Below are 25,523 nucleotides of genomic sequence, written 5' to 3'. Positions count from 1 at the left end.
GGCTATTTCCTTTGTGTCTAACTGGAAAGGAGATCCTTCCCAAGGTAACCCTGGAAATGGTGCGTTAATGACGCTAGAGTCTCCATGAGACTGTCCTCAAATAAATTTCATTTAAGACTGTTTTATAAGAAGAAAAAAACTTCTGATATATTTGAAAAGTTACTCATTTTGAGTTTATTTTTGTAACTTTTAGCCTTCCCCAACTAAAAGTAACAACATAAGTCATAGTTTCTCTTTTTTGTGTAAAATTATTTTTCCTGACAATCCATTAGGTAAAATCACAGATGAAGAAGAAACTTATTTAATTCCTCATATCTGCACCTGAGCTGATGAGCTATCCTATAGAAAAAATGACAAAAGGAAATGAATTGTTCCTGTTTTAAATTCTTCTGTGTTTTCCTCATCTAATTTAAAGTTCATTGTTGGTTTCAATTGAGGTGAATAATGTTATTATCAACATTGTAGTACAAGCATGAAGATCCAATTGCTCATTTGTCATGTGACTTATTTCAAGTTATTCTGCCAGAAAGAGGTAGTTCTGGAACATCAAGTTTGAGATTTTGACTGCACCACCTGACCTAGAAAAAACACCCAAGGAAAAGGGCAAAATATCCCAAAATATCTAAGTGGTCCTGAGAAAAGTGAAAAATACACAGACATATGCAGTCATATCTAGTGTCAGTTTTTCTTGATTTCCAGTTCCTGCTGCTGGCAGAAAACCCTGGATTTTATTTTCTTTTATACTGTCTAAGTTATTTGAGGCCTAATACTTAAGTGTGTTTGCATAATGACTCAGATCTTTATGGTAATAATGCAACATTTTTTTCAGCCTTTCTCCCTGGGTAGTATTTGGTTTCAGAAAAAATGTGTATCAACCATACATTCAACAATTTATTGAGCATCTATGATGGGCCAGGTGCTGTTTTAGGGACTGAGATGTGCATGTAAACAAAGCAGGGTCTCTGGTCATTTTACTCTCCTTTTCTTGCTTATTATACTGGATGGGAAGTATTTGTCTACAGGCTTTGCTCTTCATTTCTCCTCCCCAGTCCTCACACCCTTTAAGACTTGATTATTTTAGAGCAATTTTAGATTGGCAGCAAAAATGAGAGGAAAGAACAAAGCTTTCCTGCATATCCCATTAACCCATACATGCAAAACCTCCACCATTAGCAACATCCCCACCAGAGTGGTACAGTTGTTGCAGTTGGTGAACCCACATTGATTCATCATAATTAACCAAAGTCCATTGTTTAAGTTACTATTCACTGTCTGTGCTTTGCATTATAGGGATTTGGACAAATGTGTAATGACATATGTTCATCATTTGGTATCATACAGAGTATTCTCACTGCACTAAAATGTCTCTGTGCTCTGCCTGTTCTTCCTTCTCCCCACCCCAGCCTGATCCGTGAGATCCATCTATCTTTTTATTTTCTCCATTATTTTGCCTTTTCCAGAACGTCTTGTATTTAGAATCATATAGTGGATAGCCTTTCCCGATTGCCTTCTTTCGCGTAGTAATATCATCTTAGATTCCTCCATGTCTTCCCCTGGCTTGGTAGCTCATTTCCTTTTAGCACTAAACACTATTTCATTACCTAGAGGGGACCCAGTTACATTTATTCATTCGCTGACTGAAAGACATCTTAGTTGCTTCCAAGAATCAACAACTATGAACAAAGCTACTAAAAACATCGTCGTGAAGATTTTTGTGTGGACATGTTTTTAAAGCCCTTGGGTAAATACCAAGAAGCATGATTCCTGGATCATATGGCACAATTACACTTGTTTTTTTTTTTTTTTTTTTTTTTTTTTTTTTTTCTTAAAGCAACCTCTAAGCTGCCTTCCAAAGCGGCTGTACCATTTTGTATTTTCACCAGCAGTGTATGAAATGTTCTTGTATCTCCACACCCTAGCAGTTGGTATTGAATTTTGGCCATTCTAATAGGTGTATAGCAGTTTTTGTGTCCTCTTCTGTCTTTTTTACTCATCAGTGTATTTCAAACACCTAGAACAGTGTCTGATGCATAGTATGTGCCCAATGAATGCTTGCTGAATGATTAAAGGAATGATTTATATGCTGTCCCTCTGTTCAGTTGCCAGCCAAGGAGAAAGGGAGGGGAAAGGAAAGGGAGGAAATGCAGTGAAGAGCTCAGTTGTGGTGGTTGCTCCTTTGTAGACTTTTCCTACAATGACACTTTGTTTGTCATCAGATGATCTTTCTGTGTATTTGCCACCCTACCCCCAGCAATTACCAGAATTCTACAGAGTAAGTTCATGCAACCCACATGCACAGCCTCTGGGTATGAGTTTGCAGAAGAGATCCAAATCACAAGTCAGAGACTGGCAAATATTTTTCTGGTTAAAATTCATAAAATATTCTTAATTGCATTTTTTTGGATGTTGCATCTCAGGTAACAAGATTCACTGCAGGTTGTGTAGATTTTTGGGGACCTAAAACTCTGGCTAACACAAAGATCTACATCTAAAAATGTCTATATTTTTTCTGTCTAGAATATTGTGTGGTTAGTTCTTTTAAGCTGCAGATTGTACCTTTTAATAAAACAAGAATGTACCTGGCCTTTTAGAAAGCTTTCCTTCATTTAGATAAAAGCGCTTTGAAATGTATTACAGTTTATCCTATCAGCCCCTCCCCTATTTTGGTAAGGAAGGAAATTGGAATCCTCTGCATACCAGCCAAAGAGAGGAAGGAGGAGGGCGCCTGGGTGGCTCAGTAGGTTAAGCCGCTGCCTTTGGCTCAGGTCATGATCTCAGGGTCCTGGGATCGAGTCCCGCATCGAGCTCTCTGCTCGGCAGGGAGCCTGCTTCGCTCTCTCTCTCTGCCTGCCTCTCCGACTACTTGTGATTTCTCTCTGTCAAATAAATAAATAAAATCTTAAAAAAAAAAAAAAAAAAAGAGAGAGAGAGAGGAAGGAGGAAGGATGCCTGTTCAGAGGCACACACACTTTGGCACCAGTTTGTCCATACCTGCACTCCTGGGCAGGGAGAGCTGTGGAAAGGAGAAACATCTTCTCCCAAAGTAATGCTTTGTTCTGAAGGTTCTTCTAAAGATCACAGGAGATAAGAATATAGAATACTAACATCTGAGATTTTGCCTTTCTCAATTTATTCCTAGGACTCTATGCTGTCAACAATTGCCTGAGTTATCTTTCTTTTCTGTGGCAATGGATCTTTCTTACCTTCACATTTATTTCCTCACCCTTAACTTTGGCTTATATTAAGATTCCAAGCTTACCTTTCCTAGGCCAATCCTTAATACATAAAGAGAAGAGTTTTATATTTAGGAAAAAAAATCCTCCTCAATAAGATAAGTCTTCTACACTAATGTCTCCCTAGGCACTAAAAAACATTTAATTTAAAACAGAACAACAGAAAGGGCCCCTTCATTCTTAACTGTATAAATTTACCCTTCCATTAAACTACGAATTGGAGGAGCAAGGTTTATTGAGAATGAAAAGGTATTAGTTTCATATCTCAAAAATATGATCCTTATTGTATTAATAACAAAGAAAAGATGTGGAAAAACTGATAAAATCTAAGTGGTTATATAAAGAGCTATGTACATGTGAGAATTTCGAGAAGATTGCTATAAAATGTGGACAGTAGGGTAAATTATCAAGGAAGAATACCATAAAATAAATAAATTGAAAAGATAAAATCTGAAAAAGCAAACAAGAATTAGGAGCAACTTGCAGAAGTCATAAAAGGAAATAGAAAACTATTATTTTAAAGTGCCAGAGTAGGATGTTATTGCAATTTTAAAAGTCAAGAAGTATGTAAATTTTGGTAGCAATTTTTGTTATGCCAGCTCTTCATAAAATTTTTCTAACAGTTCCACAAGTTGTATAAGTTAGTGTATAATAAAAATCTAAATTAAAGAGAAGCATATACTATCACTTTCAGATCTGTTATACAGTGTCTACCTGGTCTATTTATATTGGTTTAGAGTATATCTGGCAAACAGATTGTATATATTGATATGACTCCAGTTACACAGATGAAAACTGAACCACAAGTCGGGCAATACAGGTGTTTCAATGGCAATCTAGTACTTCAGATATCTTTTATTTCTTTCAAAAAAGTGACTTATTGTTTGTTCTGAAAACTAAACTGAATGAGATGGGATCTTCAATGGCTCAAAGAGCTTAATTTATCAAATTAAAACTTTATGTAACCACATAAAATTATTTCTGTCCTTCACAGTTGGAGACATCCTAATACATTAAAAATGATTACAATCAGTAGGGCAACTCCTACTTTCATAATATATAAGACAGTTTCTATATTTAAGATAGCTTTATTTTATGAGTTTAACTTGCAATTAAGGAAGTCAATATGCTGGGTCTTTTAAAAATGCCTGTACTGTCTTTATTCTTTTTAAAACTCAACATAATCTTGAAGACTTTTGTGTGGTTTGAATTTAATTTTACATGGCAATGCTTATTGCCCTTCAGAGTTCAGTGCATTCCCAATTTTTGATACTGTGATGATACATTCATGGTATAAATGCAGTTAAAATAAGAACATCAAAACCTTTTCAATAGTTTGGCAAATTACCTGAACTGTGTGGGTCCAGTTCTGTGATTCCATGGAGGACTGAGAGTTGTTATGTCAGGCAATACCTTTTTCACCCACAGTGTTTGAATTTTAATGTGTTAATAATTCAAACTCAGTTTTGAATATTTTCTGACATTAGCTGGTATCAAAGCAATGAAACAAGGATTCTAAAATTCTTTCACAAATGACACTTCTTCAATAACTCCAGTAAGAGTACCTTAACTGTTTTTTGTCTCAATAGTTATCTATTGGTAAGTGGTAAATTTGATAGATGTATGACAGAAGGAGAAAAAATTTAAATAATTAATAAAGTCACAAGTCTCATCTGCTAAATACTAAGAAAGAAAGAAATGATAAATGAATAACAATGTTAATAACCTATGAGATTTGAATAAAGCCATTTCTAATCCTCCTATAAATAAACATTTAAAAGAAGATTTATTAAGCAACAGATTCAGTATTGAATTACATTTTTGGGAGATGATCCTATTAATTAATAGAAGATTATTACTGGAGTGCCTGGGTGGCTCAATCAGTTAAGCCTTTGACTTTGGATCAGGTCATGATCTTGGTTGGGGTCTTGGGATCAAGCCCCAAGTCAGGCGTCAGGCTCCCTGCTCAGTGGGGCATCCGCTTGTCCCTCTCCCTCCGCCCTTCCCTCTGCTCCTGCCTTTGTCTCTCTCTTGATCACTGAAGAACATTTAAAGGAACTGAATGGGGACAAAGGGATTAAGAAATCAAAAAGAACCTCCTCCATTTAAGTGCTTTTCAGTTGTTTCAGTCTGAAGAGGGGCATGGTATCAAAGAAGAGAGAATGTAAACTTGACGAAAGGTTAAATTGCTATGATAGCACCAGAGAGTTGAGCTTTCACTGAGATTATAGTATCTGTGAAAGGAACAGGAGCGAAAAGTGAAAATCTTGCACCAATATTCCCTTTACCCTTGCATCTGGAAAGCCATAGTAAGTGGAGAAGGCTGGAGGCAAGGAGTCCGAAACAGGGAAAATTTACTATACAGACAATACACACAGGTTTTGTATTTAATATAGTATTGCATTTTATTTCCTTTGCATTATTTAAATGTTGATTTCCATCTCTGCTTCCTAATTTCTAGTTGTGCTTTAAATTAAGAACAGCGAAGCCATGAAAAATTTTTAATGATAATATGTACTGAAAGGAAGTGAATTTGAAAAAAAAAAATGTTTTTAAATGTGGTTAGCATTTGTGTGTGTAATATACTGAAAAATAAATGGAAATTTCCCTTGTTAACTAAAATCCCTCCTATAAAGGAAAATATGCCTTCCGAAGACATAAAACATCTATTTGATGTGGTGCCCATTTGAGATTTAAAATATCTGAGTTCAGCCTTTTTTAGGCTATTTAACTTTCTTCATATTTCAATTCCCTGCTAGTAAACCAAGGAGGATGATATATTTACCTCTTGGAAACATTGTAAGGCATCTTTTTTTGACCTAACTTAATACAAAATGTTCTGAGATTTTTTTTTAAATTTGAAAAATGTTCAAGTGGTTACTATTTGATTATTCTTTTTTTTTTTTCTTTACACTTCAAATGCATTTAAATTCTTCATTCTACTGGGAATACCGTAGACTTCTTTCATTCCCATTACATGTCTCAAATTCATTCCTTTTCCATTGTGTTTTTCTTGTTTGCCAAGCCAGCTGAAAGCTTCCTCTGTATCACTCAAAATTCAACAGAGAATTATTCTCTCATGAAAGATATGCTTCATGCAAAGCTTTTGAACTTATATGTAGACCAGGACTCTGACTTATGGACAGTTCTTTAGCTTTACTTTTTCTTTTATTTTCATTGACAGCAAAATTTTTTGGAGAGTACAATCAAGATAGTGTATTCATAGAAATAACATTAATAGAAGCTTGGTCATAAATGAGAACAGTCATAATAATGATCTCCTTTACCAAAGCATTCCACACAGAGAGATAACAGCACAATAATTAAAGAATTTGTTGTTTGTCACACAACAAATACAACAGAACTGCAGTAACAAAAATCAAAATTTTAAAAAACATTCTTATACTAAAAATAAAAGCAAAAATATGAGATCATGCACTGGAGACAAAAGCTAAAAGTGAATAGTTATAACAAAAACATCTCAAAAGATAAAAATGTTCAAGTTTTGTGAAGGAGAGAAGATTCAAATAGAACAGTTTCAGAATAAATCACTTACATTTACTACCCTAGGAGGGACACTGACATAACAGTCTTCGTCCACTAATACCTTTTGCTGTTAGAATGCATACTGTTAACCCATTTATAGGACAGATTCCATTTCCTTGGAGCATGTCTACTGTTACAAGGCCAGAATGAAATTCATCGTTTACCTTGATTACAAATAGACAATAATACTTCAGGAGAAATATTCTCAAGAACAGGCCAGTGTGATGCCCCAGAATAGTAGGGCCCTGGGGGTTGGGAAGCATTCGCTCTAGCCCTATTTTCATCATTGTCTGTGAAAGACACTTCCCAGTCCTAAAATGAAATTTCACCTCATGTTTGAATTCTGCCGTAATTGAACTATCAAAACTAGAAGAGAGCAGCGAAAATAATGATAATAATAAAATGGTTTAACATTTTTATTGATGCATAATTTTATTTTTTAAGTACTATAAAAAGAAACTGGATCACTTAATGAAACTAAGAATCATATAATGCTTTAGTGGGGTTGTTCCTACAGCACAGTAATTTCTTCCCCAACATAACTAATCTACACAGTGCCTTTATACTTTGTGGTTGTCTATATATCCTATTTGAACAGTGGCTAGTTTCTACATGATTAGGAAAGACATGTTTGTCATGGGAGTAAAAAAATAAAATTTGTCTGTTAAATTACACATAAATATAAGGTACAAATGTATTTTTAAAATACAGATTAAAATAATCACACTTGCATTGTGTACATACGAAAATACAGTATTTAATATTCAATATACACAGACACATTTATGATAAATGCAACTATTCGGCAATGCCAGTTCTTTTCAGGGTCTTCTCTGTCCCCCATTTCCACACATATGGAAAGCAAAAACGCTTCGCTAAACCTCCTAGCTCTGGCGGACATCTTGAAGCAGTTTGTTAATCTCCGCCACTAGCTCACTGGCATCCATGAGTTCGTGTTTCCCGTCGTTGAGGTGGTTGAGCACATTGTCAAAATCATCTTCTTCATAGTTTTCGGGGATCTCCTCCATGGCCGGCAGCCATTTGGAGGAAGGCTGCACACTGGAGTGAGTTCCAAGAGGGGGACCCGAGCTGTTGGTGGGGTTTTGAAAATGCGTACTGGCGGCCCAGGCGGCCACGCCTTGCGGATAACCCGCAGTCTTGGCGGGCAGCGCCCCCTTGCGGCGCTCCAGAGAGTTGGACCGATCCCCCTCGCCGCACTCCGCGTAGGTGTCCAGGGAAGCGGGCAAGAGGCGCTGGAAGACGCTGCTCATTTCCGAGAGCAGAGAGGATGTGCTGGTATCCCCGGAGTCCTCGTCGTTCGGGGAGTCCTTCCCAAAGGTGGAGAAACTCTTCTTTTTCTCCCCAGAATCCGCGGGCTGGGTGTCGTCCTCAAGACTCTGATGCGGATGCGGATGCTGCGGTTGTGCTGGGAACTCCTCCCCCGGAATGAACATGTTACTCCGATAGTCGGAGGACGGCGAGGGCAGCGGTGGCATCCAGCACTGGTCGGAGTGCCCCAGGACCCTGCACTCCTCCGTGCAAAGCCGCATAGCTACACCGAGGAAAACAACAGGGATTCATGATCATACTTAGCGTAACTCCAAATGATACAAAAGAAGGTAATTTCATTTTTTAAAAAGTGAGACGAGACAGTTTTAAACAGCGAACACGATACTCACCGGTTATTTTATACACTAAATGGACTACACTTACGGATTTGAGTATCATTTTTATGGACTTTTTTTTTTTTTCCTGTTTATCAAATAAGGAAAGGAGGGTTATGACTCACACACTTCTCAGGAATATTATTTCTGCTACTCACGTAATGAGAAAATGGATTTATAACTTATACATGAGGATGACTGAAAAGGAGCAAAGGTATGGGTGATGGGATGTTTGCTGAACATAAATTCTTGAAAACCCAGGGCTGTAAAGTGAAATCATCCATAATTTTAGAATGCCACCAGATAATTTTTGAGTACTACCTATGAGTAGCTTTCTAGATATTGAGGTCTATCTGACCAACTTTACTTTTAATGGAGGTATTGGGAATATAATAAACTATCAGGTCACTATCCTTATTAATCTCTCTCCAACGTATTCTGGATTATTTGTTACTTAAAATAGCAATGCAAATTATCCTCAACTACCAGGCATCCCTAGTTAATCTGTTACGAAAACTTTTTTTAGAGGTTTGAAATTCAAGTAGATGGAAAAGTCATTAAAAGCTGAACAGTACCAAAAAATCCATGGTTATCTCTTCCAGTTGTTATAATGCCCTATTGGAATGTGAGTGGCCACACTCACAGAAAATAATAGGTGATATTAGAGAAGCAGAAAATAAAGAGGAGAAAAATTTCTAAATTTGCCAAATATAACTAAATTACACAACAATGAAGAAACGCAAAAATGTAAAATATACTCTACAAACCATCTATCTCTTTCTCTGAAAATTAGGTCTCTTCAGTATCATGATTTTATTTTAGAGCCAGAGACAGAATGCAGAAAATACAAAGTAGTTATCTTACATTTGAATGACAACTGGATTGGTAACAACCATACCTATCTATTCAAGCTAATTCTCTAGATCTGACCACTTCAGAAGGATTTCTCTTCTTCCCAAATTATTGTGAAAAAGGATGACTCTTGAACAATGTCAAATCCTTTATCAAGGGAAGCAAGTAGTCTATATAGTCCCCATTACCAGGTGAAGTGTCTGCAGAGAATAAGCAATCACTGTATATTTTCTGATTATCAGGGAAATGCACATCAAAACCACCATGAGATATCACTTCAAATTGTCAGGATGGCTGTTATAAAAAATAATAAATGTTGACAAGAATGTGGAGAAATTAGAATACTTGTACACTGTTGCTAAGAATACAAATGGTGCAGCCACTATGGAAAACAATATGGAAGTTCCTCAAAAAACTAAAGATGTAACTACCACATGATCCAGCAATCCCACTTCTGGGTATTTACCCAAAAGAAGTGAAATCAAGATCTCAACGAGATATTAGCCCTTTCCTGTTCATGGCAGCAGCACTATTCACAATAGCCAGATGGGAAAACAACGTGAATGACCACCAACAAATGAATGGATAGAATAAATGTAGTATATGCATATAATGCAATATTATTTAGCCTTAAAGTAGGAGGAAAAGTCTACATTATGTGACAACATGGATGAATCTTAAGGACATTATACTTGGTGAAGTAAGTCAGGACAAATACTGCATGATTCTATGTATATAAGGTATCTAAAATGGACAAACTCATAGAATCCAAGAGTGGAATGGTGGTTACTAATAGGTATGTGTGTATGCTAGGGGGTTGAGGAAATGGGGGATTGCTAATCAATGGATATCAAGTTTTGGTTAAGCACGAAGAGTAAGTTTTGGAGATCTGCTATATAACATTGTACCTGTAGTTAACAATACTGTACTGTATAATTAAATTTTAATAAGAGGGTAGATCACATGTTAAAAGTTCTTATGCATTAAAATAAAATTTTTTTAAAAGATTTTATTTGTTTATTTAACAGATACAGATCACAAGTAGGCAGAGAGGCAGGCAGAGGGAGAGAGAGAGAGGAGGAAGCAGGCTCCCTGCTGAGAAGAGAGCCCAATGTGGGGCTCGATTCCAGAACTCTGGAATCATGGCCCGAGTAGAAGGCAGAGGCTTAACCCACTGAGCCACACAGGCGCCCCTGGACCTCAGTTCTTAATAGAGAAGGGGCTCATCTGCAAAAATGACAGCAAGTATACTGGGTGAGAACAAAAGTCTGATTGGCAGGAAAGTTAAAAATAGAGAGTAGGGAAAATGCAGAGATAGAGTGAGTGCTAACTGGGGGGTAAGACAAAGGGCAAATACTGAGAATCCTTGTGTACTTTTGCTGTGAAGAAAGGCTAAGTTTAAATAAGGATGGATGATTTAAGAATAAAAGCATGTTGGGGCGCCTGGGTGGCTCAGTGGGTTAAAGCCTCTGCCTTCAGCTCAGGTCCTGGTCTCAGGGTCCTGGGATCTAGCCCCAAGTCCGGCTCTCTGCTGAGCGGGGAGCCTGCTTCCTCCTCTCTCTCTGCCTGCCTCTTTGCCTACTTGTGATCTCTGTCTAGCAAATAAATAAATAAATAAATAATCTTAAAAAAAAAAACAAACAATAAAAGCATGTTTAGATGTACTGACTTCATGCATTATTACTGCTTGGTAAAACTCACCAATTATCGCTCATCATTTAATGTGGACAAAAACCAAAAGGAGTTGAAAGTAATTAGAATGCCTTAATAGCCATGAGGTTTTCTCAGCAGGGAAATAATTCTCAAAGTGGTAATGAAGTTTTTTCCCTGATTACCCGGATCTCTGAAAATGGAAAGGAGATCTGTCTATCTTGTCCTATACACATCCTGTGAGAAGGAAGGGAAATAGATCTGATGACAACTTTCATTTGTTTTCCAGCCTTTAACTCTGTGGGAAGGGCTTAATTGTTTGATTGATTGTCTGATTGATTTTGTTTTCCTTTAATATTTAATGACGGGGGGTAGAAAAATTACATAGGCTTCTAGGAATCCTGCATATGATCAACTTTCTAAAGACCTGAATATAATGAACATATAACCAAAAATACAACCTGTTTGATTAAAATGGTAGTCCCCGTCCAAAAGTAATTTAATTACAGGAATTTTTAAAACAGGGAATGCTATTTAACAACTTTGCAGCAAATAAGTGAAACTTTTATTATAAAATAATAAATTAACATACCATTTTTCAAATTCATAAATAGGTAAAATTGACGAAGCAAAGCTAATGGAGAGAAGGTTGGGGAAAATTAATAGAGATGGGGGCAGTGGTACAGAATAGGGTATTTCTGTTTCATTGATATGTTCAACCTTTCCCCTGGAGACTCAACTATTTAAAACATGCTCAGTATACACATAATTCAGTGCCACAGCGGTTTCATACCACATCCAGTAAGTTAGAACTTATTGGCAAGGGGTGCATGTGGCTAATCTTTCTGTCTCTTCAGGTGGTTAAATTTCCTCTGGGAAGGGGAGGGAGGTAAGGAAGCAGAGAACTCCATAGGACTATCAATTTTGTGACTGTACTTATCTTATACATCAAACCTAAAGTAAGAAGAAGAGATAAAAACCCAGAGTCTAACTCCTATCAAGCCATTAGGGATTTGAGTAGCCAATCGGTTACATCTTCAGAGCCTGCCGTAGGCAAAGTCATTATGATAGCTCCCTGTCCTCGAATGGTTTCTAATCCAGTTCTGAGTCAAGTGTAACAAGTGATGCCCCAAATGCCCAGTTAGAGTGCCAGGCTGAATGATGCTGAGGGCATGCATTATTATATAAGAAATGATAAGAAAGGGAAAAAAGGGGGGAAAGTGGAGGTTGCAGTAGTTAAAGGAAGACAAACTTGAAACAAATTTTGAGAGCTGACGAGGTCTCCGACATGGTGAAGAGAAACTAATTTTTTCAGGAAGAAAGGCAACATGAGCAAAGGACTGGTGTGTTATGTGAAGAGATGGTTGTGCCCATTGCAAAAGATTAAAAAAAAAAAAAGAAGAAGAAAGAAAGAAAAAAGAAAGAAAGAAGCAGAATGGAGAGTTAATAAGCTAGGAGTGGGTTTTATTGGCGTTGGAATGCCAAGGGAAGTAGTTTTATTAGGTGTTGCTGGGCAACAAAAGTCAATTATTGACTTTGAACCAAAAAAAATGTAAATTAAAACATTCTGAAAAAGTTGTTCAAGCTGCATAAAAGAAATATTTAATGAACGCAGGAGGTGCTAGAGAGTGAATATCGGCTTCTGTGCTGGTACAGTAAACCAGCCGTGGAAGAAAGGCCAGAACCGGGATACCAGCCATGACAATGGACAGAACATGGATTTAAAGAGAGATGTTTGAGTTAAGTAATCACAGATGGCAGATGAATAAAAAGTGGAATGAGCCTAATAAAGGAGTATCACAAGAAACAAAATCAAAAGCCTTTATAAATCATTCTGGTGCAGCTGATAGATTGGGAAAATGGAAATTTTACAGGAATATGTGTAGCACTGTAGTTCAAAGTTGAATGAGTAAGGAAGAAAGTATGTTGACAAACATGAGCTAACAGACAAAAATGCTTGCTGATTTTACTGCTCAGAATGCAGGATATTTCTGTGGGAATTAATAGAATGGATGACCAGAAATGACCTTGTTGGCAGGCAATGCAACATAACATAATCTATATTTGATCACAGTTCAGTGCAGAAAAATAGTTGGAATAAGACACTTAAGTCCTAAAAATATACATGCTTTTGAAAACTGCACTGATTCTGTTAATGGTATTCAGATGTGGACTTGCATTTTTTTTTTTCCCTACTTGGGCTATTTCCTGGGAATATAAGTTTACACAGCACAAGTTTTAAACGCTAACATGCTGGCGGAAGCTGCCAGAATGAGTAATAAACCAGAAAATGGTTGAAGTACAATCAGAATGATGGTCATAATTAAAGGACGGTTATCTCTGTATAAATACTCAATATGCTTATTTCTTTCCATACTAGCCAGACATGAATAAGGTTTAAAATACTTCATAAATCACTGGCAATATCCCAGTGCTCTATGCCACCAGAATGCTTTCTCTACATGGATGCAAGTGGCCAGTAAGAAAGAAATGTATTATAAAACAACACCATGTACCAGCAATATAGCTCTCCTGCTAGATACCTAGATTAAGTATAATTATGTAAATGTGGAATTTTTAAAGGGCTATTTATATATTAAGTTGTGTTATTACTGATAATATAAAAGTGAACCTCCAACTTTGAAAAGAAATGATAACTTATAAGGAGTTTAAAGCTATTCACTAAATAAAGCTTACTATTACCTAGACTTTATATCTACCCATTATTTCCTCAATGGCTTTATTTACATTTTTTTTATCTTATTTTTTTAATACAGGCATTAGGCGACTCTCCTGCTATGAACATATCTGGTGTTTGTAGCTTTGAAAGAGTGAAAGAGAAATCTTGTCTTTGTTTAAAACCGGTTAGCTGTTTACAACTACACAATTTCAGAATTAAAAAGGATTTTAGGCACCATTTAGGCCCCCAGATGGAAAGGTTGTCTAAATAGGGAAAGTTTTTTTCCTTTTAACTATGCCAATAAATTAAAATTTCAATGAATAGCCCTCATACAATTTAAAAAATAACTTATTATAATACAACACTAATGTTATGGCCATTATATTACTTTTCTGTTCTATGAAATAAGGTCATTTAGGAAATGACATTATTCAAAATTATGGATCAATATTCAACATTAGAGTTCCATCAATATCACTGAATCATAGAAATTTAGCCAGATGGTTCTTTCATTTCACTGCAAGTTTTCGGAGGCTGTGTATATCCCACTAGATTTTCAGAGATTTATTTCCTTCCTATAAACAGGGAATCTAGGAATAAAACAAAGAAGCAAAGACACTACTGTGCAAATATTGGTTCTTGTGTACACTGTAGCCCTCAATGCTACTAGAAGTCCTTGCCATACATTCACCCTGCCAGAGACGCACTGTCTCGTGCTGTCCTATCATAATGAAATAGGCAGCATTCAATCGTTTCATAGACGGTAGATGAGGTAAGAATATGAGAACAAATACATTACTGAACTTATTTTTTTAAAACAACTGTTGCTTCATATTGCTCTTCCTAAGCTAGTGTTTATGTGTGTGGGGACTGGTTCAAACCCCACCTCCACCATGTACGAACGGCCCGATTTAGGACACGTTGCTTTAACCTTTATAAGCTTCAGTTCTCAAATCTAAACAAAAGAAACAAACAAATAAAACAAGAACACTACTCTTACTTCCACCCCACTACGAATTCCTGTGTCTGTCGAAGTGTTCGGAGACAGAATGCAGGTACCAATGTCCTCCTGGGGCCTACATAAGTGCTGGGACATTACTGGTTACTACTGGTGGCAACTACTGCCACCACCACTAGAACTTTCCATGCGGTGAAAACCTGCATTTCTGTGGCTCTCTGAAGCAGTCTCATGACTATTTCCTAAACTCTCCTACTTATCTATATTTAGAAAACGGATGTTTGATGGAACTCAGATGGGGCATAGTTCTGCCTGTCTTTCATTTATCAAATGGCAGTCCTTTGATCAACATTCCCTGGAATGTAGAAACATAAGTAGCCAAAGCAACATTTATGTGTTCCTAAGAGTTGCTTCAATATTACAGTCTCTAGAACCAGGGTTGCTACAATGAGGTAGTCGGGATTTACCCAGTTGGTTCAGGGTTTCTACTACACAACTTAGAGGGGGGGACTCTAAGGAAAATGTGGCTCATAACTTACTAGGATCTCCTCCATGTAGCTCTGGACTTAAAATTCCCCTCTTAAACCCCTGTTCCTTTTCCACTATAGTGCAGATAGAAAATGAAGGTGTGGCAAAAATATTCTGTTTACCACCTACAAAGATGCATTCTTTGTCCTATTTTTGGTGATAGAAGTGGACCATTTTCTAGTGTATTTTAATCTCTGATTCTGCGAGTAGGTTTCCATCACAGGAAATTTGTGTCCTCCAAATTATAGTCCGGTTCACCACGAGGCACCAAAACAGGCTGTTTGAATAACAACAACCACCCAGTAATTTCATAAAGAGTTGCTCAAGAGTGTCCTGCGGCAGACCTGGACGGGGCAGGAAGAGGAAAGAAGTGGTGTGGTTTTCTGTCCGCCTCTCCCCACTCTTTCCTTCTTGTCCTGCTGGGCTCTCCTGCTGACTCCGTCTCTACCAACTGCTTCATAGGAATTTTAAGAAAATGATTCTGAAGGGTGCCAGGTCATGTTCATTGCTAATAGTGTACAAGTGAGAGACATGTCAGTGCAAAGGACAACGGAAATTAGAAGCATGGGAGAAACTTTTCACTTCATTTGTGTAGCAGATCTGAAAATAAGGATTTATCATCTGTCCCTACCCTCTTACCTGCTGGAATTCTTCCATCTGTAAGAAACAGGTCACTGAATCCTTCACCCAGCAGCCTATCTATTGGTGAATCTCGCCCCAAATCGTAATCACTGTCTCCTGCTTCACTGTCACCACGGCCACTGTCTTTCAAGCTAAATTTGTCCATGTCTTGGAGGGCATATCTAGAAAGATGAATCAGAGAAAGTGTGGTTTTTACTCTTCAGCATTCATGTTAGTGGGACTCAATAGGGAGCAGGAGGATAAGTCATACCTATAGCTCCTGGAATATTTGTTTCCTCGAAAACTTGGTCTTGGCTGATACTGCCCCTGGTGAAGCATTGAAAGAAGCTGGGAGACCTGCTGGAAACCAAAGAGACAGAACTGATTTCTGGAAACAAAGCCCCAAAGACTCGCAAGCTTTAAGCAAGGAAAAACAGTTGCTCACTATCTCATCCTAATTAATTGAACATGTTACCTCTGTTTTAAAGATTTACACATGCTGGAATGTGGCCGACTACGTAGGCAGCCACCACACATAACTGACTCCATCCCAGAGAGACTTGAATGATCTCATACACTGACTTTTTCTTTTGGAAAGAGAACTCCTTGATAAATAACAGATTGATTTCCTTCATTTTATTTTATTTTTTTAGTTCAGATTAAAGTGAGCAGTTATAAAAATACGTGGAAAATGTTGTAAAACACAACATTCGAACACATGCAGCTAAAATAGTCTAAAAAATTCTAAAAGTTGAGCAAACGTGATATGCATTTAGATGGCATTGTGGAGGCCTCAGTTTTGTTTTTTTTGTGGGTTTTTAAAAATTCTTTTGTTTTTTGGGGGAGTGTTAATAGGAATCACAATTATGAGAATAAAACAAGCCCTTTTATTTTCGGCTTCCAGTATCTCAATCTGGGAAGCAAGGGTATTTCTAATTAGATAGTCATTTGAGAGCTCCACATTTATTTTTCAATATTATACATATACATAATACATGCAAGCAAATTCTTTAAGAGAAACAAAACAGCCCACTAAGGCATGTATACTTGCTACATACACATAATGCAACTTGTACCCTCTTTAATTCAAATATTGTTTACTTCTTCAGAGAAACATTTAAGAACTAACAGATACACAACAGAAGAAGAAGAACACTAACAGCTGACTTGCCCAGTGAACTGGTGTAGGGTATGATCTTACCTCAACAGCAGGAGTGGCATGGGTGAGTTCTAATGAGAAATTCTCTGGCACGTGGTTGGATGAGATTGTCACCAAACTGTTGAGGGACTGGTGACTGTGGTGACTCTGCCGGCTGCCCATCTGCCCTCTTTCCAAGGTCGGAGACGAAGATGGAGATGACCTGTGATGAGATCTGATGGGCAGAGTGCCGTTCATGGTTGGCACCAAGGTAATGTCCCCTTTGTGAATCTGCCTGGATGGCCGTTTTGGGTGGTGCTGGTAAGTGGATTCCGCTACCCTGCAGTTGTAGGATCTAGTGTCCTTCTTTTCTCGGTTACACCTCGTGGCAAACAGCACCATAATAACCAACAACACTGCACAAATTGCTCCTAAGGAAATAATTATAATCATGGAGACATCCAAAGATGCCTGGCTTACTGAGGTCATGGCTGTACTTGTCACTGACTCTGCATATTCAAAGATCACACACTTCAGGAGGACTTTGGTATGCAGCTGAGGATTGCCTTTGTCCTGGATGATAACCGAGAGCTCCCATTCTGTGTAGGAAACAGATTCCATGCTCACATTGGTATGGATGTCACATGATCGTGGATCCATTAAAAAGATATTCTCCTCATTCCCTGCTAGGATGGAGCAACTGAGTTCAGCATTCACACCAGAGTCTCTGTCAATTGCCCTTATTCTTGTGACATGAAAGCCGCTTTCAGCCCCTTTGGGTATGGAGATTTCTGCAGTATTATTGCGCAGCGCAGGCCCTATAACCACAGGGACGTTGTCATTTTCATCAATGATGGTGAGCACAACTGTGGTATTGCTTGCGAGTTGCTTTGGACTTCCTCCATCTCTTGCTTCCACCACAAAAGTGATCTGACTCACTTCCTCATGATCAAAGATTCTGAGGGCATAGATGGCTCCATTCGATGGGTCAATGGTTACATATGTAGTTATGGAACTTCCCAGGATAAAACTCTCCAAAATTGTGTACGTAACTTGCCCGTTTTCTCCAAGATCAGGATCTGTGGCTGTAACAGTGGTGATATAGGCCCCTGGCGAGTTATTCTCTGAGATTGCAAATTCATAGCGACTTCTCTGGAAGTGGGGTGGATTGTCATTTATATCATTAATCTGAACAGTAAAATGTTTTACTGTAGAAAGACTGGGTGTCCCCTTGTCCTCAGCGATTATGGTCAAACTGTATTCAGATCTCTTTTCTCTATCCAGTGTGGCATTCGTCAAGATTAAATAATTGTTTTCGTAAGTCTTCTGAAGTTTAAAGTGACCATGTCCGTGAAGCTTACAAACTATTTCTCCATTCAGCCCAGAATCCTTGTCCTGAACCCCGACCAAAGCCACAAATGTGTCAATAGGATCCCCTTCAAAGATATAAGATATTTCTTCTTTTCCAGGGGACATGAGGTTTATGTTAATTTCAGGCTTATTGTCATTAACATCCACAACCTTAATTATAATTTTGCAATGAGCTGGGATTGAATTCGGACCCAAATCTTGAGCCTGAACATCAATCTCATAGGATTTGGTGATTTCATAGTCCACTTGCTTGAAAAGAGTCAAATGTCCTCTTTCTGAATCGATTTTAAAAGTCTCTATAATTTTGGGAGACACATGACTGCTGAAGGAATATACAATCTTCCCATTAGCGCCCTCATCTGGATCAGTGGCATTCAGATCAAGGAGCAAAGTGCCAACGGGGGAGTTTTCTAAGAGTTGTATTATATAAGACTGCTGCTCAAAAGCAGGGCTGTTGTCATTGGAGTCCGAAATGCTTATTTTTAGGATGGATGAGCCGGACCTCTGAGGCACCCCCATGTCTGAGGCAGTGAGCTGAAGCTCATAGCTTGACTTCAGCTCCCGATCGAGCTCTCTCACCACTATGAGTTCTGCATACTTGGCGCCATCAGTCCTGGTCCGGACCTCAATATTAAAGAAATCATTGGCAGAGAGAGAGTATGTGTGGAGGGAATTTTCCCCCACATCTGGATCAAATGCACTGTCCAAGGGGATCCGAGTCCCAACTGCTGCACTCTCAGATATCTCAATAGGTATGACAGATCTTGAAAACTGGGGAGAATTGTCATTAATATCCAGCACTTCGACTTCAATATGGAAAAGCTGCAGATGCTCCGTGGGTAGAGTGATCACATCAAACTCTATGGAACAGTTCAAGTTTTTCTGGCATAGTTGTTCACGGTCGATTTTAGCCCCTATGCTGATTTCTCCATTATCCTCATTGACCACAAGGAGAGGAGAATTTCCCCTTTGCATGGCTCGAAAACGAACAGTGGAAGGATTAGGTAGCTTAACTAAAACATCAGCCACATCCTCTGATAGTCTTGCAATTACTGATCCAACCCTCTGCTCCTCATAAATCCTGTATTTCAGATTCTTGCCCAGTACATCGTAGCTGAAAGATAGCATCAGGAGTGCAAAACCAAATCTAAAGTGCATTTTAGCATTCATTTGGCACATCGGTCAGTTGGAGGAGATTCCTCACACAGACCAAGTTAAAACGGCAAAGCAATTCCCCCAACTTCCTTTGGCAACTTAAAGCTACGCTACATTTGGTACTTGAAAGTTGAAAGCGTCTCTTAATAATACAGCACAGCAATTAACGGCTCGCAAACTTTTGTTTCATACACACCGTGTCACGACTTCCAGCTACTAGCGGCGGCGTGGAGTGCGATCCTTGCGTTTGTTCGGCCGGCTGTCCCCTCTGCAGGCAGACGAGTGTCACCTCCGCGTTGCCCCCCTCGTGTCGTCGGAATCCATCTAGTGCAAGGTGCCGGCAGTCTGCAGTGAATCCTTCTCGAGCGATTCTTGCTCCCTTTCTCCGCGCGGCTGCAGACTACACACCCGTGATTGCTGACTCCAGGCTAAAATCTGTACAACTTCACTTCAACTCAGACAAAGCTCTCTTGCCCGGCGTGTGTTGAATCGCTTCCAGCCAATCAGCGTCCTTCCAAATCAAAAGCTGATGGAGTCCCCAAAGCGAGGGCGGTCGAGAGTGGCGGGCGGAGAGGGAGAGAGACCAGCGAGGAGGAAGGCGGGGGCTGGGGGCGCGGCGGGAAGAGCGGGGCGGAGGGCCGGTGGGGGCTGGGGGCGGAGGATGCGAGCCGCTCCTTCCACGGCTCCTCCCTTCCTCCCTCGTCCTCCCCCGTCCTCCCCCTCCTCCTTTCAGACCCCGCATTCACTTTCTCCGAGCGTGCCACGACAAAGGGAGACAAATTACAGAAGAAAAACTTGAAATCAACTTCTGGTCGCCTTTATTTATATGGCATTTTAAATCGTTCTGGTTTTCTTAATGGCCCTTTCTTCTTCCACAAACATGTAATCATCCTGCCTTTCATAGTCCTTTTAAGGACTGGTTTAACTTAAAATACCTCTAAGTGCGTTTTGTTGGTGAAGGAATTTAATAAAATTTGAAAACTTGCTTCTAATTAGGCTTCCCAGGCCGCCTCCTTCCCTTCCCCCTCGGTAAATACTTGGGTCTTTCTCCTGTGAGCACAAGCAGATTTTCTTGGGGCTCTGTTTGAAAGAACAGAACAAGTAAGGAGGTTTCATTTTCTGTTTTTCTTTCATCTTTATTCTTTGAAGATAAGAAAAGGGCTGTTTTCCACTCTTGATTTCCCTTAATTAGCAAGATTTAAAGGAGCACCTTAGGATTCGAAACTAATTACCAATAGAGTTTTACCATATAGCATTTCTTTCCTGGAGTTCCGGCGAAAGTGGCTATGATATTTCTTTGTCTTGTACTTCAAAAAATCCTATTTACCTTGAGCAAAAGATATTTCATGCTTTAGCGTGCCAGTTTCTACCAAAAGGCATTATCCATACATAGTGAGTCTTCACAATGAATACTGGGGGGACGTGGACTCAATAGTTTACAAGTCAAATTTTTATAATATATGTATTATTTATGAAAGCACTTTTCAGATATGTATTTTAAGAACCCAAAGCTTGTTTACATTGAAGAATAAAATGCCTGAGCTGAAAATTGCATTTTGTGTGCATCAAAATGCTAGGAAATATCGTGGGAGGCTTGTGCTCTATCCAGGTCACAGAAACTGATATGGTATTCTTATTTGAAAATATGATTATTTATGATGTTCTTTCTGCTCTGCAATTCCTTTTAAGTTTATCATCATGGCTCTGTTGCTGCTTTTTTTTTCTTGTACCTCTTGCATTATTCCTCAGCTGTCTTCATCCACTTGCAGATTTGCTGTTTCACATAATCTCACTGTCACTTTTTTCCATTTATTTTCTCCCACACTCGATTTTGCCCCCCAGAAACATATAAAAAAGGTAATTTTCTGATTTTTCCACTTTGCTTACTCTCAGCAGAGCTCAGCTAAAGTCACGAAGAAGGTTCCTTCCAAGAAAGAAAGCAGAGGAGTCTCAGCGTGAACTCTCCTTCTTTTTAGGCATTCAAAAGCATTTTATAAGCCATTGTCTTTTTTCCCCCTCCAGAAACCAGGGCTGTGTGGCAAATTGTGCAGAATAGAAATGCCTATAATGAATGTATTTAGCACTGGGTCACGCTGATGAACATTCTGCCCCCATGAATAATACTGTTTTACAAGGTTGTAGCCCTTTCAAACTGCTGATCCCCAAACCCTATAGGCAAACCAGGGAAACTACCACAAGCAACTGGGACTTTAGAAATCCATAGCCATCTGGCCTAGATCTCGAACAATCTGAGCCAATAATTATATCAATTCAGGCTTTAGCAAACCCCTTTGCAAACACCAAAAGAGCAAAGAAAGGAATTAGTAACTATTCAAAGTTGGGGTGAGAATTCAGAGGTAATCTAATTCCAGGAGTTCTAGGAGAGTCTCCCTTGTGGATTTGATAAGTCTACCCTCAAAATCTGTAAGAGCAATGGACTTGATTACCTTAACATAGAGGGCATTTTCCCCTCCCCCTTAAAAAGTGAAAATAAATTTTAAAATCTTTCTTTTATTCCTGACAAAGACTTACTCATTGTCCAAATAGCTTCAGACTACCTTACTGAAATATTTAGAATAGGCTGTAAATATATCCTCATAAAGAGTGTGTTTCTATGAATAAGTCTTTAAATAATTTGGAATTTTTCATGGGGAATAGCTTGTTTTCACTTGTGGTATCATCCTTATCAAATACCTTTTCATGATCAGCTTGTCAGTCCCTCCCTGAGAAATTATATGTACCTACCTGATACTGTACTGGGCTTTTGATTTCTCCTTAGTGTGCACTACTCTGTTTTTCAAACTTGTTTGCTCAAAAAGTACAAAGAAGAAAATAAATTTTCCTTTGCACGTTTGATTAGCTTCAGCAGTTCAAAATGTCCTTATTTGGTAGTGCTGCAAAGAAAATTCCTGCCCCTCCCCCAACCACACACACACACAACTCTCTCTTATATCATTTGCTATGTGTGAAATGGTTTATGTCTGTTAATTGTCATCTAATGGTGATTTCATCGAACTTTCTTGGTCTTCGAGAATTTTACAAAGTCATGAATAAGTAGTCATGAAAAAGTTTCGACGTTCTAAAATTACTTTCAGGTATCCGGTGAAGGAGGATTGAATGCTCCTTAAAGTCCATCCACCTTTGGTACCGCAGCCTTTGTTGACAAAAAAAGAGATGGCTGCACCTCTTGAGGCATTCTGAGTGATGTTAGGTAGGAGAGCAATGTGCTCCTGACCTCCTAAATGAAAATCTTGTTTTTTTTCCATCCTGTAGTGTATATTTTATCTACAAAGCTCCTTTTACCACAAAGCTCCACTTACCACTTGAGCCTAAGCTGGCTGAAAATTGCTAAACTAGAGAAAAGATACTCATTGACATTTGCAATACATCCTGTCACCTCTAATAACAGTTTTATTATGCCATTTATTTTGATTACTTTTGTTTTAAAGAAAATCAAGCCTTATAATTCTAAATCTTCAATGTTTTCCTTACTGCTGAAGAGGAACGGGAATGAAAGGCTCAACTACAAAGCTGAAATGTCTTGTCACTACGTGAGTAGTGTACTATTTGATACTGAAATAGAAAATTAAAGTCATTAAAATGACTTATAAGCAGATGCGGTGTTCTTAAAAAAAATTCTTAGTTATTTGTATGTTATTGGAGCATATGAAATGCAAAAAAACTAGGGAGATGGATAAAAATTCTCTTCTGTCTGACCATATCATATCTTTCCCATCATCAAAAGAATAATAAGAATCTCACAATCTCCTTGTAGATTGAGATAACATTACAGTCTTTACTCATAGCATTTGCTTGGAAATGCTTTGTAGTAGGAATTCCGGGTCCTGTCTGATACCACGTGTCTTGAACAAACCTAAAAAATTACTCTACTACGTATCTTGGGAAATTAGATAAGATCAAAAGTTTTATCAGACATAAGCTGGTAGAATTAAGGAATCCCAGTACTTTGGAACTGTTTAGGATAAAGAATTTTACTTTTATATGAGCCCAATATATGTGTGAATGCAGGTACCTCCATTTGGTAGCTGTATAATCCTGAACAAACTATTTAGCTTTCTTGAGTCTGTCTAAACCTCTGGGAATAATAATAACATGCCACAAAGAATTCTTGTAAGAATTAAATGATTGGAGCTTCCCACAGAGGCTGGCCAAGAGTAAATATACAACCAAGATTAGTTTCTTTTTCATAGACTATGTGGGTCTGTTTTCTTCCTAACATGCACTGAAGAGAAAAAGAAAAGTGGATTATATTCACAGTCCTTGTTGCTTTTTAAACTTTTGGTTTAGATGCTTATATAATTTTATGCTGGAAAGATGAAGCTCTCTCCATTTTTGATTTATGAATGTCACCTTTGAAACATAATCAACAAAACTAATAGTACTGATCTATGATGTTTTTGAAAACTTGCTGGCTCACTGAAGAAAATTTTGAAAGATCCAGCAAATACACTGAAGTGTTTCTCCAGATTCTTACTATAGAAACATATCCAATAATGCAGTTGAAAGAAGTCTATCAGGTGTTTAATTATCTTTTATTTGGTAGGCTGCATCTAGTATTTGCCTATTCTCAAATAGTTTGAAATGCACAGGTTTTTGTTTGTCTGTTTGTTTTAAATACATCATACTGTACTGGGAAGGCAAAAGAATATAATTTGATATGGTATCTTGGCAATGACAAAGAAAGATAAAACTTATCAAACAAGATTTTCATTTAGAAAGCACCATTAGATCTTCTATCAATCATATTACACCTCTTTATGTTGGTTTCCTTGTATTCCATCCTAATCTATTCACTAGTATACTAATAAAAAATCACTGAACAATATAACCTCTTTATTGGAACAAAGTTATCAACATAAGATCAAGGGTTAGGAAATGAGAATGGGCCCTATACTAACATTAGACTTGTAGAATTGAAATGGACTCTGTGGAATTCTGATCAAAACTGAATGGATTAAATGCCTACAGGAGGGTCACACACCTGGAGGCATAGCTCTGCAAGCGCCAAGTGCAAGCCATCAGCAGAGGGCCAGGAAGAGTGGGAGTCCATGAAATGCAGTGACAGGTGCTAGGTCAATTTTGTCTGAGTATGCAATGGTACTTGGGCTGTCCTGCCAAAGGTAGGACACCAAGTTCCAGCAAGTGACTTAGGGTCTGGCAACAGGTTATCAACTAAGTCTGGATGTGAGCCATGTAGGTGAGCTACTGCTTTTTCTCGGACATTAAGCCTTCTCAGGCAGACAGGTTGTAGAATTAGAGACTAAAATGAGAGAATAAGACAGGCACCCAAGATCCAGTATTCTGAAATGGGCATATACTGGGAACCAAGTCAAAATATGAGACCAGATCAGAAAGTTAAAAGAGATGGCAGCAGGTTGATTTTAAAATTAATCGTGTGAGCTGTTATAGTCTCTTAAATTCCTTTTCCATAGGGCAGAATCTGGAGGCAGAAAACTAAGCTTATAAATTGTGTTCCAAAAATCTGCTGCTGATGTGAGGGACTTTGCAGGGAGGTGGGTTAAGCCCTTAAGTGAGCTGATTCTCAGTTCTTAGTTTAAAGCATTGCCAACAGGGTAGTATAGATAGAGCAGCAGCATGGGTGCTATCCCGAAGTTTGTTAAAAATGCGGAATCTCAGACAGCACCCCAGACCTACTCAAATAGATTCTGCATATTAATAAGATCCTCTGCTGATTCCTATGCACATACAAGTTTGAGACACATTTTACAAGAGCAATTTATTGTCTGAAGTGGTAGAAGTCCTGAAACATAAGACAGTACTCCCATCTTATGTGCTGTAAGATTTTGCTGCTCTAGAGAGTTTAAGCAATTGGCATATGGTGAAGATTACCACAGAAAAGGCCAGGTTTAAATACCATTTATTAAAAAATATAAGTGGAAGTGACATAAGAAAACTTATTTATCTGGCTAAATTCATAGAGAAGGAAAATTAAGCTTTCCTCTGCATCCATTGTTTTATATCACTTAATACTCTGTCCTCAACCATTTAGGCAAGATAATTTGTGTTAGAGAGGGAAATATACTCAGAAGAAAAGAATTATTCTTATTTCATTTTGAAGAGTTATTCCTGAAGGTAAAAGTATTTC

The 25,523-nt window shown here is 38.2% G+C and overlaps 1 protein-coding gene across 2 annotated transcripts; it reads right to left on the bottom strand.

Annotated features, from left to right (window-relative positions):
• Positions 1-6,381: 6,381 nt before the first annotated feature.
• On the bottom strand, positions 6,382-19,947 carry PCDH18 (protocadherin 18). 2 transcript variants are annotated; one of them, XM_082728065.1, is made up of 4 exons: positions 16,934-19,947; positions 16,004-16,089; positions 15,751-15,914; positions 6,382-8,331 (listed from the first exon to the last, which is right to left on the bottom strand). In XM_082728065.1, exons 1-4 carry the CDS (start codon positions 19,418-19,420, stop codon positions 7,664-7,666), a joined length of 3,405 nt encoding a protein of 1,134 aa, XP_082584191.1. In that variant the 5' UTR covers positions 19,421-19,947; the 3' UTR covers positions 6,382-7,663. The 2 variants fall into 2 exon arrangements, with proteins under 2 accessions (XP_082584191.1, XP_082584190.1); XM_082728064.1 differs by having other exon boundaries at positions 16,004-16,092; positions 16,934-19,543.
• Between the last annotated feature and the right edge of the window lie 5,576 nt (positions 19,948-25,523).

Source organism: Mustela nivalis (assembly GCF_964662115.1).
Source record: "Mustela nivalis genome assembly, chromosome: 4".
In the NCBI taxonomy this organism is placed as follows: Eukaryota; Metazoa; Chordata; class Mammalia; order Carnivora; family Mustelidae; genus Mustela; species Mustela nivalis.
Note: the sequence above shows the minus strand (reverse complement) of the source record. Positions and strands in the feature narration are given on the sequence as shown.

What these genes read in the sequence shown, in the direction of transcription:
- PCDH18 (XM_082728064.1), bottom strand. Translation starts at nt 19,420, where the DNA reads ATGTGCCAAATGAATGCTAAAATGCACTTTAGATTTGGTTTTGCACTC. An exon ending in ATGCCACTCCTGCTGTTGAG is followed by an intron (nt 16,093 to 16,933) that starts GTAAGATCATAC and finishes TTTGGTTTCCAG; the next exon opens with CAGGTCTCCCAGCTTCTTTC. An exon ending in AGATGGAAGAATTCCAGCAG is followed by an intron (nt 8,332 to 15,750) that starts GTAAGAGGGTAG and finishes TCCTCGGTGTAG; the next exon opens with CTATGCGGCTTTGCACGGAG.